The 20,780-nt window shown below is 40.3% G+C and overlaps 1 protein-coding gene across 10 annotated transcripts in view; it reads left to right on the top strand.

Moving 5' to 3' along the window:
• The window catches only part of PHF21A (PHD finger protein 21A), a 191,872-nt gene that overhangs the window by 134,426 nt on the left and 36,666 nt on the right, over nt 1–20,780 (top strand). For 8 of the 10 annotated variants that reach the window (XM_029207767.1, XM_029207768.1, XM_029207769.1 and 5 more), the window contains 4 exons: nt 6,080–6,280; nt 12,504–12,755; nt 14,015–14,104; nt 18,040–18,333. In XM_029207767.1, the coding sequence (XP_029063600.1) occupies nt 6,080–6,280; nt 12,504–12,755; nt 14,015–14,104; nt 18,040–18,333 (837 nt within the window). The remainder of the gene's footprint in view (nt 1–6,079; nt 6,281–12,503; nt 12,756–14,014; nt 14,105–18,039; nt 18,334–20,780) is intronic. The other 2 variants (XM_029207770.1, XM_029207771.1) reach the window with 2 other exon arrangements.

Genomic DNA, 20,780 nt, shown 5'->3' with positions numbered 1-20,780 from the left:
AAAGGTCTAATCTCCTGTGGAGATGGGATGTAAAACCTATTGATGTACATATCAGCGTGTGTATGTGTGTGTGTGTGTGTGTGTGTGTGTGTGTGTATTTTGAAGGAAGAGTAAACCCCAAAGAATATTTTTTTAATGAAAGAAGCCAGAGTCTAATCAGTATCATGACTTACGCATTCTCCACCATCTGTTAAGCATCCATGTAGAGAATTTTGAACTTTACTGAAAAAAAACCCCTGATAATTCCAACTGCTGCTGTTCCTTAATTCATCTAAATTGTACTGTTCAAATTCCATGACACCTTGTGAAGAACTATAAAATAACTATGTTCCCAACTCTCTATGACCAAACAAATCCTCTTTAGAAGACAGCATACACAGTTCACTGTATAAGATGAGGTTGTAGATGCTGCTCTGTCAAACAGGTAGTGTTTTTCAAGAATATATTCCTTTCAAATAAGGCTTATAAGGTTAGAAGCTATTTGTCTAATTCTAACCCTGAAACTGAATATTGGAGAGTTTGGGGGAAAACCTTCTAGTGCCTTACAAAATGAATGAAACAGTTATTTTTATCTAAGTATGCATGTATATGTGTGTGTGTGTGTGTGTATACACACACACACACACACTTTTTTTTTTTTTTTTGGCCATGCCACGCAGCTTGTTCCCTGACCCAGGGATTGAACCCGGGCCCTGGCAATGAAAGCCCTGAGTCCTAGCCACTGGACTGCCAGGAAATTCCCCTAAGTATATTTTTATAGATGCTGCCACCAATATTTTTCCTCCTACTCTCCTGTCAGAATTCTATCCTGTGTGTCTCCCCTAAACATTCCCTCTAATAACTTCAGTACATATTCTCTCATTGAATTTCAGCAATATATTACATCAAGAAGGAGCTTATTTTGAGTTTATTGCTTCTTGTTCCTGTGTCTTTGTTCATAAAATGGTGGAATCTTCACTTAATTTTCTGTTTTCTTTAAACAGCACATACCTTTTACCCTGGATTGTGATTTTGTCATTAATGTTATGCCAGTAACATACCCTATTGTTTAGAGGATAATTATGAGGCAGCATTCTGAAGACTCATGTAATCTCTTTCCTGTATCTTCAGTGTTGTTGAATATTGGTGTTACTTATAAAAACAGTTGGTTGACTTTCAGTTGGACAGTAGAAAGGTTATTTTTCTCCTCTCTTCTCTTTGGGTAAATTCGGATTTTATTAAGAAATGTAAATTTCTCCATGTTAGTTTTTATGCACACAAAAAATGTAGTATCCCTGGTTTCATTTGGGCAATTGGTGAGTCTGAAGACCTGGAAAGATTTTTCATTGCATTTTAGGTATGAAGATGGGTAGGGTTTGTTCTTGACTTTCTGGATTTGTGACAAGTTACAAGTCTACCAGTTTCTGGTATGAGGGGGGAGGTTATATTTTCTGATTGTGTGGTTGATCATAGAGGAAACAAGGATGAATTTTTAAGGCAGTACTGTGTAGGAAGATGTCTGGGTGGATGTGGCCCTCTCATAATTGATTCAAGAACAGATAATGCCGAGTGGAACACAAGCAAGTTGAGTGACTGTGTGGAAAAACGGAGCCTCGAAGCACCAGCGTCCAGTTGTGGAGGACAGGGCTTGTGCCTGCATTTGCTTTTTTTTTTTTTTTTTTTTTTTGCGGTGTGTGGGCCTCTCGCTGTTGTGGCCTCTCCCGTCGCGGAGCACAGGCTCCGGACGCGCAGGCTCGGCAGCCATGGCTCACGGGCCCACACGTGGGACCCTCCTGGACCGGGGCACAAACCCGCGTCCCCTGCATCGGCAGGCGGACTGTCAACCACTGCGCCACCAGGGAAGCCCTGCATTTGTTTTGAGAGAAGCTTTCTAAGATTTGTGTGAGGATTGGATGGAAATAAATTGGTGGCTCGATTGGAGGGGTAGGGGTTGTTCTTCCACCACTCCATCTCCCTTCTGTATTGACCAAGGCCGTGGCACTTGGAATGATTGACTTCCATAGCAGAAAAACGAACCCGATTTTCTGTTGAATCGGACTGATAAACTTTTGTGTTTTTCTTTGGAATCTGTCTTGCTGTCGTGTGAACACGTTGATAGTATCGCTGAATGTCACAATATTGATCACGGTGACTACCTGTCTCAGAAACTGTGACTTCAAGTGTCAGAGGCTCTGTGAACCCTTCTGCCTGAACAAGCCCTGATGAAACCTAGCGATGCGCATGTCAAGGGAATTGGAGGCTTGGAATCCCGTTCTGGGTTTATGGAGCAGTTCTTGACAGATGCATTGAGGGGGGCGGTACTTGCCATTCTGGATACCTGGCACATTGGCCTGTTGTTTATAGAAAATATATTAAGGAGAGAAGGTAATAAATTGTTAACTTTTCTCTCTCTCTTCTGCCTTCATTCTTTCCAGCTTTTCCTTTTTCCTTTCTTTTGTTCCCCACCCCCACTTTTAATTTTATTTTTTAACAACTTTATTGGAGTGTAATTGCTTTACCCCCCCCCCTTTTTTAGCTCTCATTAACTTGTTAGTGAGTGATGAATGGCCAGTTTGTGAGACTTAGCCTTTTCTGAAAGCTTCAGGATAACGTTCCAAGATAATTAGCTATGTTTAAAGGTCTCCTTTATATGTGAACAACATTGAAAACATCCAGTTGTTTAGGCCAGTATAACCTTCATCAGTGACCAGCAGAAGTCATGATTTCTTTGTTTAAGACAAAGAAATGGTAGAAGAATATGGTCTCACTTCCTGTGGAGATGAGGCTTCTTAAGAACTTTGCTTGATACTACAAGCTAAAATTTATGAAATATTATAGCTGTATTCTCTCACCGCCACCCAGAACTGGTACTGACCCAGATTGGGGTCCTGCTGGAGTTAATGTGACTGTTGTATTTGCCAGAGCTGCAAGACTGAACTAGAACAAGACTGGATTGTGGAGCCTAGAAAAGCCAGCTACTGCACGGGGCAACTCTCCTTTATTAGTTGGTCCTTAAAAGAGTGTGCAGGGTCTCTGTACACCTAAGGAGCGCCTCCACTGCAGAGCTCACCTAACTTTAGATCATTGGTTTTCAAAATGCAGTGAATAGTTTATTTGACAGAAAGCAACAGTGCTTCCCCTGACCGTTGATTTTTTTAAAAAATTTCATAGACGTGCACAACTATATTCTGGGTATTCTTCTAGGCTTCTGGTGAACACAGCAAGGACTGCCAGGACAATGCATTTCTGAGCGGCTCTCTGAAATATGCCAGCGCCTTCTTTCAAAGAAAGCATTACTCACCTCATATGATCTGACCCGTGTCCAATCTGCACAGCTCTCTCTCTCTTCTTTTTTTCCTCTTCTCAAGGACTGATGAAAGTTTGCGAGTATTTTGATCCCATCTCCCCTCCTCGCTTAGTTTCAGGCCCTGGGGGAGGAACAGTTGTGAATGCATCGTGACTCACTGACTCCCACGTTTCTGATTCTGGTTCTGATTGGTTGTCACCTTGCTCTAGCCATATGGCTTCAGAGTACTCTAGCCTGCGTCCCTTTCTTGTTCTTTCCCCTACTGTTCCCTTCTGTTGTACAAAACACTGGGAGTGGGTTCCAAGCTTTGTCTCTTGCTTCTAGTTTAACCCGGTTAGGCAGCAAGTAGGAGAGCACACTGTATTTCCTAAAAACGGCTATAGAGGAGAAAAGCACCCTTTCCTTTTGTGCCTGGTATAGTAATTATTTAGTTTCCTGTGCTGTTGTTTTTTTCTTTTAATTTATTTATTTATGGCTGTGTTGGCTCTTCGTTTCTGTGCCAGGGCTTTCTCTTGTTGCGGCTAGTAGGGGCCACTCCTCATTGCGGGGCGCGCGTCTCTCACTATTGCGGCCTCTCTTGTTGCGGAGCACAGGCTCCAGACGCGCAGGCTCAGTAGTTGTGGCTCACGGGGCTAGTTGCTCCGCGGCATGTGGGATCTTCCCAGACCAGGGCTCGAACGCGTGTCCCCTGCATTGGCAGGCAGATCCTCAACCACTGCGCCACCAGGGAAACCCTCCTGTGCTGTTTTTATTCAAAGTTTATTTTTTGGCAGGTGTCACATTTGTGTTTGTATTTTTTCCTCCTGGTTTCTCTCCTCCCCCTGATTGGAGCTGGGGGGTTTTGTTTTTGTTTTGGTAAAGGGACTAAGAATGATGCTGTACTTTAGCTGGTTTGTTAATATGTTCGATTAATGCTGATTAATATGTTGGGGAGGGGGACTGAAAGCACCTCTAAATAATTACTTAATTGTTAAATGTCTTATTGTTCTGGCAGTCACCAAGCAATAAAGTCTACGTGTGGTACTCAGGATTATCCATGCCACTGCTACTGTTACTTCCCCTTCTCTTAAACTATATCTATTCAATTACCTAAGTTTTACACTTGAGAAATAGGATTTTGAAGACTTGAAAGTTATTTTTTAAGAATTTTTTTTATTAATTTGTATTTTTAGTGTTCTGCAGATGGTTTCTGGAAAGACTTTGGACTCTACATCTTTTCTTTTTAATATTTAACTGCTCAAAGAGGTGGTGCTAGCAGAGTACAAAGTATAGCAGACCCGCCCCCCCCACCCCCGCCGCGCCAAATTGGCCTTTATGTGGTATTTTCATTGCCTAAAAAGAATCAGTAATAAAAATATTAAAATTTTTCTCAAGAATGTATTTTGTATTGACTTAAAGTTTTTAAAAATCCATTTTGTAAATGTTTTAATGTTCAAATATGTCAAGGAAGTAACCTGCAGGTTTGGATTCTTTAGAGAGTGTGTGTAGTGAAGTTGGTTAGAATCATAGGCAGGAATGTGAAATCAACCCGGCCCTTATGGTTTCACTTAACCCCTTATTTAAAGATCTTCATTTACTTCTTCTCTATTTAAATCTATATGAGAAGACAGTAATCTATTTTTGTCAGAAATAACAAACCTCAGCTGGTGAACTCACTTGAAAGTGTAGGCGAGGAGTGCTGCTTATACTTTCTTCCAGCCATTAGGGCAGGAGAGTCAGAACCCAGGTCTGACCCCAAATGGTTGTTGTATTTTCTCTGAGCCATTTGCTGGTCTTTGGTTCCATCACTTCACACATCATGTGAAGAGAATGAGGACATTTACTTAGCCACCGTAGTTCTAGATGCAGAGTTTAGTTGTGAACAAAATAAATCCGTACCCGCATGGAGCTTACCTTTTGTTGAAATGTATTATTATAGTAATGAAGGTTTCCAAATGCACCATTTTCTTGGATTTCAACAAGGCCAGAAAATTCCAAAAACCTTAATTAAAAATTTTCATCCCGTATAGCTAAGACACTACTCTGCCTAAGCAAATGTATGTGTTTTCACAGATCCTGTCCCAGCAAAGCAGTGCTCATGAGTTACATGTTTCAGTTATTTACAGTGTCTGTCGTGTATATTGCATAGTGCTGGGATCAAGGTTTCTTTGTTTAAAAGTCTGTTTAATGTTTGAAACTGCCATTAGATACATGATGTTTGTTTGATTAACAAAAATTACTGTAGTATAACTGGTATGTATGTTACCAGATGCAAAAAAAATAAATGACCAACAGCGTGTGCCACTCATAGTTCCGAGTACTTTACTTGAGGCAGTTTGGTACTCGTAAGAATCCTAAGGATATTATTAATCACCTCATCTTTACAGAACAGGAAATTGAGGCACAGACAGGTTAAGTGGCTTGACCAACATCATATAGCTGGTAAGTAGCAAAACTGAAATTTGAATTGAGGCAGTATGTTTGCAGAGTTGTGTCTTCACTGCTACGTTATACTGCCCTTCCAGCCCAGCACGCTAAATAATAATAGTCAAGGAGTCTCAGCTCTGCTATGCGACCTCCATTAGCTTTTCTTCTCATCTGTGCCTCCGTTTCCCTTTATAGATTGATATAAAATGTTACTTATGCCATGGGTTTCTCCTCAGTTGTCTAATCTGTAAATTTTAGAGGTAACAAGATCTAGAATAAGCTAGTTACAGAAAAGATGTCAGAGGCATATAATTCCTGCCTATTTCTGTACAGCTGAGATAGAACAATATTCTGATAGATTTTATTCTTTTTTGTCCTCCTTTGTAGAAAAGAGTAGTTGAACAGCTTCGGAAGAACCTGATAGTAAAGCAAGAACAACCAGACAAGTTCCAAATACAGCCATTGCCACAATCTGAAAACAAACTACAAACAGCACAGCAGCAACCACTACAGCAGCTACAGCAGCAACAGCAGTACCACCACCACGCCCAGTCGGCTGCATCCTCTCCCAGCCTGACTGCTTCACAGGTACAAGTGTGGATGGAGCACCTCGGGCTTCGTGCTGTAGGCTGATTTGCTATGGGTCATGGAGAACTAGGTCCTGTTTCAGACTATGTTACCAACCTCAACCAGCACTAAACAAAGGTTATTTTGGTTACTTTTTTATACTGTACTGGGATGATAATCACTTGAAATTCATTGCCTGAAGGAAATGACATTACCAAGGAGTAAAAGTTAAACTGATTTCCCATCTGTCCAAAGAAGGAGAAAAGGTAATCAGTGACAACAAAATATCACTTCTCTGTATTAGAACAGAATTAACGTCTTCTTTTGAACTTCTGGAAGTATTTATTTGCACTTGTTCTAAAAGTCTTTGTGACTTGACCCTCAGGAATTGTTTTTCTGGAATTCTTAGCAATTTTAGATGTGGAGATATTCCAGGATCAATACCCATGGAACCAGGTAGAAAGAGGCATTTAGAAGGTGGTATATTTCATAGAAATGAAATATTCATTTCCAAGTCCGGTTCCTCTCATACGAGAATATGTATCTGTTCTCATATACTAAAGGAAATCTGAAATGGAAGCTACAGGTCAAAAATAGCACTAAGGGGTGGGAAGCCTAATAATATGCTAATTGGTGTAGCTGTGCAAATGATTTTACTGAAAAGGGCATTTACACTACCATATAATGTAAGGATATTGAGGCAGTCAAGACACACAAAAAGGACATATTTGGGAATGTTTCTATTAAGAAAAGTATTCAAGCTTGATCTCCACATACTTATATGTAATGTGGGCATACCTTTTAAAATGGGACACTTGAGCAGTGGTTCTTGATCTTTGGAGGTCCCAGACTCCTTTAAGATTGTTGAAAGCCATGGATTCCCTCCCTGGAAAAATACACACTCACACCTAATACAGTCATTTTTGCACGTGGTTTCAAAGACTTTGGGATCTTCTGAAACCTGAGCATGGACACCTCTCACCCACCAACACCATCTTCACTGTATCTATATGTAGAGAAAAAGATTTTAGTTTACTTGGTTAGTCACCACTTATGGACATTGGGCTGGTTCATATACAATATTTTGCAAATGAAAAATACATTACTTACAAAAATACTGAAGATTACTAAAGATAGTTAACAGTTAATAGAGGTTACCATATACTGGCATTGTCCTAAGCACTTTACATGTATAACATACAGAGTCCTCACCCCATCCTACTAAGGACAGTATTATTATTATCTCTGTTTTTTAGAAAAGAAAACTAAGGCACAGAAAGATTAAGTAATTACCTAAAATCATATATCTATTATATGGTGGAGCCAAGATTTGAACCCAGATGTTCTGGTTAAAAATTCCGCCCATTCGCTACTGTAGACTGCCATACAATACCAAAAAGAGAAATGCCAACATTATATAAAATGCCAAAGAAGGAAAATGAAGAATCCCTGTTGTAAATCAGGTAGCTAGAGTGGCCTACATCATTTTTACCCTAATCTCCAAGGCTATTTGGAAATTAGGCATTCAAACTGACTTTAAACACCCCCGGACCAGCATTTATATTTCTTCTAAAAGATTGCCTATAAGTTTACTTTTTTTGGAGTTTTAAACAGAGTTGGATTGGTTGTTCTCGTCTCAAAGTACAATTTGATCAGAAAGTGTTTACATGGAAGGAATGTGGTAGAATTCATTGTTTCCTGGTACTAGGAATTTTCTCTCCTAACCCATGGAAACTTTCTGTTCAAGTACCATTCCATATCACACAAATCAGAGAAAATACTTATATAATACTTACAATAGCTATTTCCTTCCCTGGTAATCTGAGTTCTGTGCTGCTTTGGGATGGTAATAGTAAGGGGCCTAGGGCTATCCCCAAAACAGTGTTATGTGGCATCCCTCCATCTGGTAGCCCACCTGATATATTTAATTGATTTAGCTAAGCTTGTTTTATATTATTTTGTTTTGTTTAATGTTAAAAGCCATAAGATCTCTAGGTTATTGGGTTTTGTTTTTATAGTAAACTGTCAATCATTATTTATCACGTGCTCCTTATATGAGAGCTTCTGGTATATAAAGAGGTAGTAATGGTCCCTGCCTAGAATCTGGTAAACTATGATAATTATTTTCATTCATTATGTAAATACTTATTGAGTCTCTACTATATGCAAGCTTTCTGTTAGGCAATGTCTTGTAAATAAGACAGAATTTCTGTCTTCAAGAGCATAACAAATTTAGAGGAGAGGAAGATGTAAACGGCTAACAAAGAAGAATAAAATGAAAGCACCTGTGAAAATACCAGAGGACAGTAATATTGACTAGAGGGATCAGAGAGTGCTTCATAAAGGAGGTGGCTTTTGATCAGGGCCTTGACAGATAAGTGAGATTTCAGTGATGGAGCACAGGGGGAAGAGCATCGAGGTGTAGAGAACAATGTGAACAGAAGTATGGACTCAAAAAAGTAAATGCGTGTCTTGGAAATAGCAAGTAGGCTGATGTGGCTGGAGCGTGGATTCCAGGAAATGGTGGAGAGGGATATAAAACCAGAAGGTAGGAAGAGGCTAGCTTGTGGAAGCCCTCCAATATGTGGCAGAACTTTTGGGGGTTTTGGCAGTCATAGGGAGTCATTAAAGATTCATGAGGTCAAGGACAAATGGGAAGTTTAATATACGGCATATACTAAATTTCTAAGTCCAGAAAGGATTAACTATTAATTTAGCAATCGGCATGGGCAGGGAGGAAGGGCTAGAATGAGAAAGCGTTTTATTCTAAGTCAGGTGATTAGCATGTACCAAGTCATGGGGCAGTGGGAGGATCAGTCCCCTTTACTCAGCTAACTCCAGCTTATGTTTGTATGTATATTTTGAAATTTTTCCAAACTACAGAAAAAAAATGAAAGAATAGTTGAACACAGGCGTACCCTTCAACTTAAATTCACAACTCTGTCATTTTAAACGAGTACAAATGTAAAGAGGCATGCAGTTAATAAAACCAAACAGAAAATAAGCCCTCATAGACAGAAGGAGGAGGGGTTCTATTGATAGTTGTCCGAGTGTACAACAGTTACCTTCCATTCAAAATTAAACAAATAGGGATTTCCCTGGTGGCGCAGTGGTAAAGAATCCACCTGCCAATGGGGCACGGGTTTGATCCCTGGTCCAGGAAGATCCCACATGCCGTGGAGCAACTAAGCCTGTGTGCCACAGCTACTGAGCCTGTGCTCTAGAGTCCTCGAGCCACAACTACTGAGTCCACGTGCCACAACTTCTGAAGCCCATGTGCCTAGAGCCCGTGCTCTGCAACAAGAGAACCCACTGCAGTGAGAAGCCCGCACACTGCAACAAAGAGTAGCCCACCGCTCGCTGCAACTAGAGAAAGCCTGCACGCAGCAACGAAGACCCAACACAGCCAAAAATAAATAAAATTTTTAAAAAATTAAACAAATAGTCTAAAATAGGTGTGGAAGTTAATTAGAGCCCATAGTAATAATCCCTCTACGTTCTGATTTGTACGCTGGAGTTTATCTTTTTTAAATCGATACCTCGTGCTTTGCAGGTAAAAAAAAAAAACTTAGCAAAAAAATAAAAGGATTTTGCTGTTAGTGCTTCTTGCCATGTATTTTCTGCATTAACTTCTAGTTCATGCAGTTTGGGTTTTGTTCATAAAGAACCCCTTCATGAAACTGGGGAAACTGCTCTCATCTTTTGAAGGTGATCATACTTGGATAGCATCAACCAGCCAAGGACTAATCACAGCTTCCATAAAAATAATTTTTTTTTTTCTGGGCACCTTTCCTCACTGTCTTCTCTTCCTCCTGCCAGAACAATTCAGAGGTTTTCATTAGGTTTGGATATCAAAATTCTAGATTCTCTCTGTCATCAGAACTCCAGGAGTTTGATTTATGTTCCCTAGTACTTAACAGTAGAATAAGCACCAGACCAGGAGTGAAGATCTAAGCAGTACCTGTGTCAATACCTGGTGTCAGTAAATGGTTTGCAAATAAATGTAGTCTTCAAAAGCTTTTCATCAGTGCATATAGTACTAGGTCTTGTGCCTCTGTATACAAAGAGAGTTATGTAGATGCTAGAATAGATGGAGTGAAATTAGCTACAACCAAATATTTATAAAGTAGAATAAAAATGCTAACCTAACCTATGAACAGACTTGTTAGAATTCAGTGCTTTTTAGTGTTGCAGGTAATGCTAAGTATATAAATCAGGTGAGTTTGAGGTTTTACTCACTTTTTAAGAAAAATTATTCAAAAGATTGTTAATGACTTACCTGATCAAGGATGTTTTAAACAAAAGTATATTGACCCTCTTTTAAAGTAGAACCAACATGCATGACTGTGTTTAAAATCCATGTCAGTGAGTTCTGCTGACTAGAGCTTTTCTTCCATAACCTGTGTTGGCACCAGGATTGAATGCCATCTGGTGTGACTTGCTCACCACTTCAAAAAGTTCTTCGTATTTGAATGTTTTAAATTGATGGAGAGAGCTAATATCACACTGGGTTAAAAACACATATTAAAAATAGCAGGTAATACAAAGTCAGTCCCGCTGCTACACTACTGTAACATTTCTGATGATAAATAGCACTTAGCTTTTATTTGGTTTTCATCACTGATAGGCAGGATGACCTGCTACCTCCCAAAATAAATAATTATCCGTGTTCCCCCTTTTACTCCCATTTCACGCTCGAGAGGACAATGGCAAGGAGAATGAGCCATTCTGTATTGTTGACTTAGAGAAGAGGAACCTATTTGGGTGATTTTAATTGCAGGCACCAGTAAGGATTGCTCATTAGGCTGTGATGGGATAGACAGGGCCAGATTATGACATTGTTTAGGTTAAAAGAAAAAAAAGTTGTTAAAATGTTAGATAATGCATGCATGTATGTGTTTAAGGTAGAAAAATTACTTAGAACCAAACAATACACAAGGGCTTGCATACACACTGAAATAGAAATTCACAAAGGAATTTGTTCAGATCTGTTTCAGGGAGAGTGGGGTCCTCTTCCCTGGTCGAGGGCAGTGCTGTCCAATAGAACTTTCTGTAGTGTTGGAACGCTCCACTGTCCGGTTTGGTAGCCACTAGCCGTGTGTGGCTGTAAACTTGTGAAATGTGGCTGGTGTGACTGAGGAATTGATGTTTTAATTTTTATTTTGTTTTCATTAAATTTGAATACCTGCATGAGGCTATTAGCTACCAAACTGAACAGTGCCAGTAAGAAGAAAAAGGTGAAATAATATCAAAATCAGAACCAACAAGTTAGACCAGGTATATTTTCACGTTTTCGGAAACATCTCTATCTTGAGTGACTAGTAGCATTCGATAGGTGTGTATGCCATGAAATGAGGTTGTTTATATTTTGTTTTGTAGCTGGCTCCTTTAATTACTCTAATAGAAAGTCTAGAAAAATACAGCTTCAAAGCTGCAGTAGCGCTTGTGGAGCATCAGTCAAGTCCTCTCACCTCAGTTCAGACTCTGATCTATAAGACTTTCTGAAACTCAGGTGTTCATTTCCACCTTGTCGCCTTTTTCTGGATCTTTCCTCACTTCTGCAGCAGTCCTGCAGAGCAAAGATTGTAGGTTGTGATTCATATCCCTTTGGTATCAAGAGCTGGTATTTAGTATACTAGTTGGTTAATAGGTTTCATTATCTAGAGTTTGGGATTTACTGCCTTTGAGGCAACAATTGTACTAATTCTTATGTGAGTTGCCCTTCCTCTTCTCCAGGGTGGCACTCAAAAGAATTAAAAGACACTGTCGTTTTATCCCAGCCTTTGTGTCACAGGAGGCAGATATCCAGAATTATATGATCGCTTTCTTCATATTGAAGAGGTTGTAGCAATTAATGATAGAGATGGTGTGTACCTCATTGATTTGCAACTTCTACAAAATTTAAATTAATTGAGAGCAAGCAAAGAATTAGAAAAATCAGAAGAAATAGGTATACTCATATTCTGTATCTGTAAACCCACCCCCTTCCTTGTTGAGAACCCTGTGCCCATATTAGTCTGCAGTTATTACTATGAACTTAAAGCTAAATTTGAGAACTCTGGCGAACTAGAGATTGCCTTTCCGTATAGTAAGAACTGTGCTTTATGTACACGAAAGAAATGTTGTTGCACCAAGAAACTTGACTGATGATGAGAATTACTGCTTTGTTTTCTTCTGGAGGCTAGCATTTTGTTTAGTGGGATGACACTTCAGCGTCCTAATGTCTGTTCTCCATGTCTCCTAGAAGACTGTAACTACAGCTTCTATGATTACCACAAAGACACTACCTCTCGTCTTGAAAGCAGCAACTGCGACCATGCCTGCCTCTGTTGTGGGCCAGAGACCTACCATTGCTATGGTGACCGCCATCAACAGTCAGAAGGCTGTGCTCAGCACTGATGTGCAGAACGCACCAGTCAACCTCCAGACGTCTAGTAAGGTCACTGGGCCTGGGGCAGAGGCTGTCCAAATTGTGGCAAAAAACACAGTCACTCTGGTAAGCCAGCAGCTGCTACTCATGTGTGCCCACATGCGAGGGTTCAGGATGTGCATTTGTGGAGTATATCCATTTTATGCTCCTGCTGGATTTTTCGGTCTCCATCACTCTTCTATCATACCAGATTCCCTTTCGGGGCTGACAAGGGAATATGGCATTCCTGCTACCTATTTAAATAACTATAGAGGTGTTCTTACACCAAGGATCAAAACTCTTTGAGGTATTATCTGAGGCCAAAGGATGACTTGACTTAAGGGGGGAAAATGTCCTTCACAGAGGCATTTACACTGTTTCATGTATCTCTCCCTCTATCCTAACCACACTCCTTCCTGTGAAACTAGAGTGCTTAAACTCTCTGGTACTATGTTACCAATTTGGGGAAAATGCTGTGAATTTTTTTAGTACACTCTTCCTTGAAATTGCACTCGGGAAGTACTGGAGCTAGTTGGGCACTTAAAAATTTTTCAAGAAACTCACAAATAACAGTGTCCATGTCCAAGGTCCATCAGAAAAAAGATCCCTAGAAGGAAGAAGCACTTGAATAAAAATTGTTCTTGAGATTTCTAGGGTAAAACTGTCTAAAAACTGTTTTCAGAATATACCCAAATTGTAGTTTAAATGTCCATTCTTAAAATGGAAGCTAAGAGCTCTTAGTGGCTTTCGAATAATGACCAGTGGTGAGTGAAACTAGAGGGCATTAAAGTGAAGCTTTACTACTTACCCAGGAATCTTTAGGGGAGTAACCAGATCACTCAGCCGGACGCTGAGAGCTAGAACATTCTCTGTAGGAATAAAGCCGTTCACTGTTATGTAAAGCTCTTATATTAGGAAAAAGCCCATTTGTCCAGGCAGCAAGTTGGATTTTCCTTTGGATCCAGTGTTGACTTTTAAAATACGTAAGTGCGGTAAAGCAATTATACCCCAATAAAGATGTTAAAAAAATAAAATAAAATAAAATACATAAGTGCAAGAGTTCTTGAACATCAGAGGAAACTGTGATTGCTGAGCTTGCTGTGTTCTACGTTAGCTGTGTGAGGAAACAGAAATGAGGTTGGTTTACTTTATGGGGTAAAGCCTGCAAGCAGGAGAGTAAACAAGTTTCTTAAGGCAGTGTTAATTCAGATGATTAACTCTACGATGAAAGCTTATAGAAAATATTGTCTGATTGAGAGAATAGTGATGCTGAAAATACTTTAAGAATACCATCTTTGATATTGAATAATTATTTTCCTCTCTGATTTACTTTTCTCATTTTTTAGCAGGTTCAGGCAACACCTCCTCAGCCCATCAAAGTACCACAGTTTATCCCCCCTCCTAGACTCACTCCACGTCCAAACTTTCTTCCACAGGTGAGTAAATCAGTTGACAAGCCCAGTGATGGGTTAGGTGGGACAAAAATCCTTGTGAGCCCTTTCTAAGCAGCCTATAATGCACTTGTCAGTTCAGCTGTATTCAGATCCCACTTAGCTAAGGATTCTAGCTGCTGATCTCTATAACATGAAGAAGCTTTTTTTTTTTTTTTTTTTTTTTTTTTTTGGCTGCACTGCACAGCATGTGGGTCTTAGTTCCCTGACTAGGGATCGAACCCATGCCCGCTGCAGTGGAAGCTCCGAGTCTTAATCACTGGACCACCAGGGAGGTCCCACAAAAGGAGCTTTATTTATTTTTAATTGGAGTATAGTTGCTTTACAGTATTGTGTTAGTTTCTGCTGTACAGCAAAGTGAATCAGCTATATACAGCTATATACGTATACCCCCTCCTTTTTGAATTTCCTTCCCATTTAGGTCACCACAGAGCATTGAGTAGAGTTCCCTATGCTATACAGTAGGTTCTCATTTGCTATCTGTTTTATATTTAGTGGTGTGTATATGTCAATCTCAATCTCCCAGTTCATCCCACCCCCAACCCTTTCCCCCCTTGGTTCTCTACATCTGTGTGAGAAGAAGCTTGTTTTATCATCAGGGTTTCTTAACAGTGATGAAAGGCTGTAGCAGAGGGATGTAAGGAAAGGGAAATTTTCCTAAATTTAAAATAATTAAGATAGCACCATTTTAAACCTTATAATGTTGACTTACTGGAAGAATTTAGCCAGAACTGCCTGCCAGTGGGGAAGGAACGCAGTTACCACTTCTTCCCCACAACCTCCCACCCCACTCGCTGTATGCCAGGGAGAGTAGGAAAGGAGACAATAGTGACACTAACTGGTAGGAAGTGTTCGGTTCTACTCTGGAAAGTGATGACATAGAGCATCATTCTTAAACACAAAGTCTTGATGATAAAGATTCAGACTAGGAAGCTGCACAGGGAACTTTCTACCTAGACCCAAGCAACTCTACCCATATTCTCATGAGAGTATTCTTCCAGCAATTGGCTGAACTCACCATTCTTATGGCAGAATGTCATGATTGTCCCAGTCTGGACCTTGAGAGGAGTTGACTTGCCTGGTAGAAAGATTGGGTGTTTCTGTCTGAAGCCTCCGCTTTCAGGCAAAGAGAGAAGGGAAAGGATGTGTGTGGTCAGTGGCCATAAGTGATTTCTGAATTGCCTGTGGGGAGGGGATGGGCAATGCTAACATAGATTATTTCAATCGTCTATCAGATAAATTCTTAATGAATACCTTAGGTATCAAAAGAGCACTAAGAACTATGGATATGAAGTTTTCAAGATAGTTCTCAGCCTCATAGAGCTTCAGACACATGTACAGGCAATTACTGTGTCCATTATGGGAAGTACAGGGTAGTCTGAGAATCCATGGGAAGGACAGCCAACTCATTCTTAGAATATTACAGAAAGTTTCCTTGAAGAGTTGACATTCCATCTTAGACCTAAAATCCTAGTGAAGTTAGCTTGAGAAAGTTTTGGGGGAAGAAGAAAAATGTCCCAGGCAGAGAGAAGAGCCTATATGCAAGTCCACAATGCAGAGAGACATGTTGGCTTAAGGAACCAAAGGAAATTTGGTGTGGCTGAGCACAGTGGGCCATGTGGCTGACTCAGGCTAGAGTAAGGTGAGGCTGGAGAAGCCCATAGGCCAAAGCCTTTGGAACCTTGTAGGCTATATAGGAATTAGGGCCTTACGTAGGAACAGTGGGGCTCCATTAAATTACTTTCAAACAGGTACTTGACATGATCAGATTTTTGTTTTAGAAAATTCCCTCTTACCACTGTGTGGAGAATAGATTGGAGATTGTCAAGAATGTGGCAGGAAAAACAGGACATTGTCAGCAATAACAATAGCTAATATTTAGAGAATCTTGCTAATGTGACACTTACTGCACTAGGCACTGTACATGGGTTATCTATTTTAATCCTCACAACAACTCTGTGAAAGTAGGTATTCAGGTAAGAATCTAAGAATAAGAATCTAAGGCTTAGTCTTTGTTTTTCAAACGGTGGGGCATGACCCATTAGTAGGCTGTGAAATCAATTTAGTGGATTGTAACCAGAGTTTTTAAGTAAAATGAACAAGACAATAGGAAATGTTAGAGTATGTAGCACATAAGTATTTTTTCATGAAGTTTTTATGTTAGAGAGGTATAGATAAATATCTATGTATGCGTATTGGTTACAGCGTGAAACATATTTCCTGTTGTGTATCCACAGCACACACTATAGGGTTGTCTTAGATGCAGCTAAGTATTCAGACTCACAAGACTATCAGAGGCCACACTTGGCACCAGTCTACTTGGAATGATATAGGACAGAAACCAGAGCTTGCCAGCAAGACAGCTTCTTCAGTAGGAATCCCTATAGCAGTCCATATAATAGTCTCTACGGCTGTCCAGGGACTGCTCAGGTACAGGGAAGTGAGATCTTTATCAGGTCAGTGGGAGAGCCACCCTAGCACAGAAATCTTATGCCTTCCAGGAGCCTAATATATCTTATAACAATTCTATAGGCATGGCTTTCAAAGTCCCCGCAGTGGACAGGCACAATTAGAAGAGTCACCCCATTTCAGGAAGCCCAAAGCAGGGTGTCTCATCGTCTTTTTTTTTTTTTTTAAACAACTTAAAAATGTTTATTTTTAATAACGTATTTCCATCTCTGCTTTTTGCAAGTAATGGAAATGTTAGATTTGATTTAGCAGCAAGAGGTCATTTGTACCATAAGCAGTGTTGCCTGCTAACATAGTTGACATTCTTCCCTTATCAGGTTTCCAGGGGTATACAGCTAGAGAGTTAACTGAAGGTGAAATTCTTATGCATAAGGAGAAAGGATTTTGCCCACAGGTCACAGTTTAGAAAGTTTGAAAAGTACTCTTAGAGAGATTAGGTGTGTTATCTTAGGTTACACAGCTAGCTAGTAAGTGGTAGAACCAGAATTTAAACCCAGGCAAGGCTGATCCCATGTTTTTAATCACAGTTTTCTGCCACTGTTTCAGTAAAGCAAACACAGCTAGAGTAGCGGTAGTAAGGATAGAAAGTAGACATATCTGAGAAGGATTTAGGAAGTAGAGGTAGAGTAGGAAGCATTAGGAATGATTCTGACTTTTTTTAGTAAGAAAGGGGCATTTACTGATGTAATGATTATAGGAAGAAGAAAAGATTGGAAGAAGAAGTTGATGAGTTTTGGACATGCTGATTTTGAACTTCTTGTGAAATTTCCAAGTAGAGATGTATAACAGGGAGTTGAACAAATGACTCTGAAGTTAAGGAACTGTGTGGTCCTGAGATACAAGTGTGGAAGTCTTTAGTATATAGATAGTAGTTGAAGCTGTAGGATGCAGTGAGAGTTCCCGGGAGGAGTGAGGACGTTGGGAAGAAAAGGGGTACCAGGACAAAACCCTGAGAAATATTTATATTTTGGATTGGGCAGAGGTAGAGGAAGCCACAAAGGAGACTTAGAGAAGGAGCACCCAAGAACAGGGAGTTAGAGGGCCAGAGATGGGAGTGAACTGAGCTGTGGATATGAAGAAATTTAGAACGTGAATTAAGGGCAGTGGCAGCATTATTACCATACTGGGCACAAGTTCTGGGTGGGACCAGTCTCTGGATTAGGCATTTGACCTCAGCCCGAAGAGGCGGCATGGTATAGGAGAGGGAGCTACGGTTTGGAATCAGAAAAACTACATTCTGGGGTAACATTTGCATCCTCTTAAGAGCTGATGCATCTTTGTAATATTATATATGCTGAGATCTATAGAATTGATAATACTAAAATGGATATTAATATTTGTACTGAATACCATTTCACTCACATATATAGTGTAGAGGATCTGGCAATGTCTAAGATTTATAGGACTTGAGAAGTTTTAAGTAATGCAATAATTGTTTTCTTTCTCCATAGGTTCGACCTAAGCCTGTGGCCCAGAATAACATTCCTATTGCCCCAGCACCTCCTCCCATGCTTGCAGCTCCTCAACTTATCCAGAGGCCTGTCATGCTGACCAAGTTCACTCCCACGACCCTCCCTACCTCCCAGAATTCCATCCACCCCGTCCGTGTCGTCAATGGGCAGACTGCAACCATAGCCAAAACGTTCCCCATGGCCCAGCTCACCAGCATTGTGATAGCTACTCCAGGCACCAGACTCGCTGGACCTCAAACTGTACAGCTTAGCAAGCCAAGCCTTGAAAAACAGGTACAGGCAGAGTACGCACCTGCTTTGGGCAGTAGCTTTGCCATGGAGGCTGGTCAGTCTGTAAGGGGTCTTTATCCTCTCAATGGCTCCTTATGCTAGCACCATTGTCTGTTACTTATCATGTGATAATTTATCCACAATGCAAAACGGCTGTTCTTACTGAAGAAAGTTGGGTTGCTTTACCCACCGTCCCGTTATACATGAATTTTGATTCCTGTGTGAATGAGCTCCCCCTGCTGCTCCTGAAGCAGAAATTCACAGATGGGTTCTGCTGCCCTCCGTCAGGAAGCACAGATAAGGTAGTAAACAGAAAATGCTATATTCATTTCGGCCCAGTAAGAATCCAGATGAGGATATCACTATGAAAGTTAGGAAGAATAAACAAAGCAAGGAAAAGGATTTCATTTCAAAGATTTTCCCTGGTTATTACAGACCATGAGGAGCCAATGAAAAAATAAAGATTTCTAAAATTCATTCTTTTAACTCTAGAGGATACAGACATTTTAGCTCAGATATTGAAGGCTTTCATTTATATTTCTAAAATCAGATTTTCTCCTAAAAACACAAGTCTGTAGAAATACAGGTAACCTCCAAAGATACATAAGGGTTCTATGACAGAAAGATTTCTAAAACCAAGAAAAATGGATTTATAGGCAGTCACCATATTCTATTTAAAGAAAGACCAATGACAAGAAAGAAGAATTGTGGAAAGAAAAGCTCTTTCAAGAAAGTTGATTTAAAAAGTCATTGCCCTATTTCTTATTGCTCAGGGCTTGAGTTCTCATTCATCTGAAAATAGTCTCTGGTGATCCTGAATCTTCTGCTTCTGGATGGCTGACCATGATTCAGAGAGGCTGGGCAGATGGTGGGGAATGAGAAGGCTTCCTGCTGCCTTGGCCACCTTGAACAGAGGAGCCTTATGCATGGAATACCAGCTTTCTGCCCAGGCAGCTCTTAAATGCAGCCGATCTGGCACTAAGAACCTGGGTACCAAAATCTCGTATCAAGAAATACCAGCAAGAACACATCTCTATTCCTGGGGAGGCTACTCAGACCCCAAAAAATGCTTTGAGGAAAATTTAGAGATAAATTACTTACATGTATTTTAGATCAGGAGTTTTCAAATTTATTATCAGCAGAACTTCAATATTAAAATAATGAAAGTAAGATGCCCAAGCTTAGGAGTTTGGGTGGGGGTGTGTTTGTAGACCAGCTGCCATCATGTCCCGTGCTGGCTCTCAAAGGACGACCTCTGCGGAGCATTCGAGTTGTAAAGAATGTGGTTTCGAAACATTATTTTATTTATTTATTTATTTAAATTTATTCAGTTAGTTAGTTAGTTTTGGCTGCGTCGGGTCTTCGTTGCAGCTCGTGGGCTTTCTCTAGTTGTGGTGAGCAGAAGCTACTCTTCGCTGTGGTGTGCAGGCTTCTTGTTGTGGTGGCTTCTATTGTTGTGGAGCATGGGCTCTAGGTGCGCAAGCTTCGGTAGTTGTGGCACGCGGGCTCAGTAGCTATGGCTTGCGGGCTCTAGAGCGCAGGCTCAGTAGTTGTGGTGCACGGGCTTAGTTGCTCCGCGGCATGTGGGATCTTCGCGGACCAGGGCTCGAACCCGTGTCCCATGCATTGGCAGGCAGATTCTTCTTCTTTTTTTTAATTAATTAATTTATTTATTTATTTTTGGTGGTGTTGGGTCTTTGTTTCTGTGCGAGGGCTTTCTCTAGTTGCGGCAAGCGGGGGCCACTCTTCATCGCGGTGTGTGGGCCTCTCACTGTCTCAGGCTCTCTTGTTTCGGAGCACAAGCTCCAGACGCGCAGGCTCAGTAGTTGTGGCTCACGGGCCTAGTTGCTCTGCGGCATGTGGGATCTTCCCAGACCAGGGCTCGAACCTGTGTCCCCTGCATTGGCAGGTGGATTCTCAACCACTGCGCCATCAGGGAAGCCCAGCAGGCAGATTCTTAACCGCTGCGCCACCAGGGAAGTCCCTCGAAACGTTATTTTAAATTATTAAATGTTATTTCTCTTTGACCTCTTTTTTGATAAAGATATTTTTAGGAGACAAGAATCTTCAGTTTCATTTCATTTTTACATTTCTTATTTTTTCTGATTACAAAGATGATACCTGTTCACCGTAAAGGAAAGCTCAAACGTTACAGAAATATATATTGTAGAAATGTATCCCCTCATAATCATTGAAGAGAGTAAATTTCTCCCATAATTTTCCCCTCCAAAGTTTGCTATTAGCAGTTTAGATTATATTCCTCCACATATTTTCTTTTTAAAGGAAAAGACAAAATCAAACTGTATATTACTTTGTAACTTGCTTTTTTTTTCTTATTAAATCTTGAATATCTTTTCATATCCCAGGCTTACATATTGATAGAGCTTTTCATTTCAATTATAAAAATATCATAAAAAGGTACCCATGAATTCTTAAAAATCAAAAAAAAT

Source organism: Monodon monoceros, unplaced genomic scaffold (assembly GCF_005190385.1).
Source record: "Monodon monoceros isolate NGI ecotype Baffin Bay Population unplaced genomic scaffold, NGI_Narwhal_1 Super_Scaffold_7, whole genome shotgun sequence".
Classification (NCBI taxonomy): Eukaryota; Metazoa; Chordata; class Mammalia; order Artiodactyla; family Monodontidae; genus Monodon; species Monodon monoceros.
The sequence above is the reverse complement of the archived record's forward strand: the minus strand, read 5'-3'. Positions and strand labels throughout refer to the sequence as shown.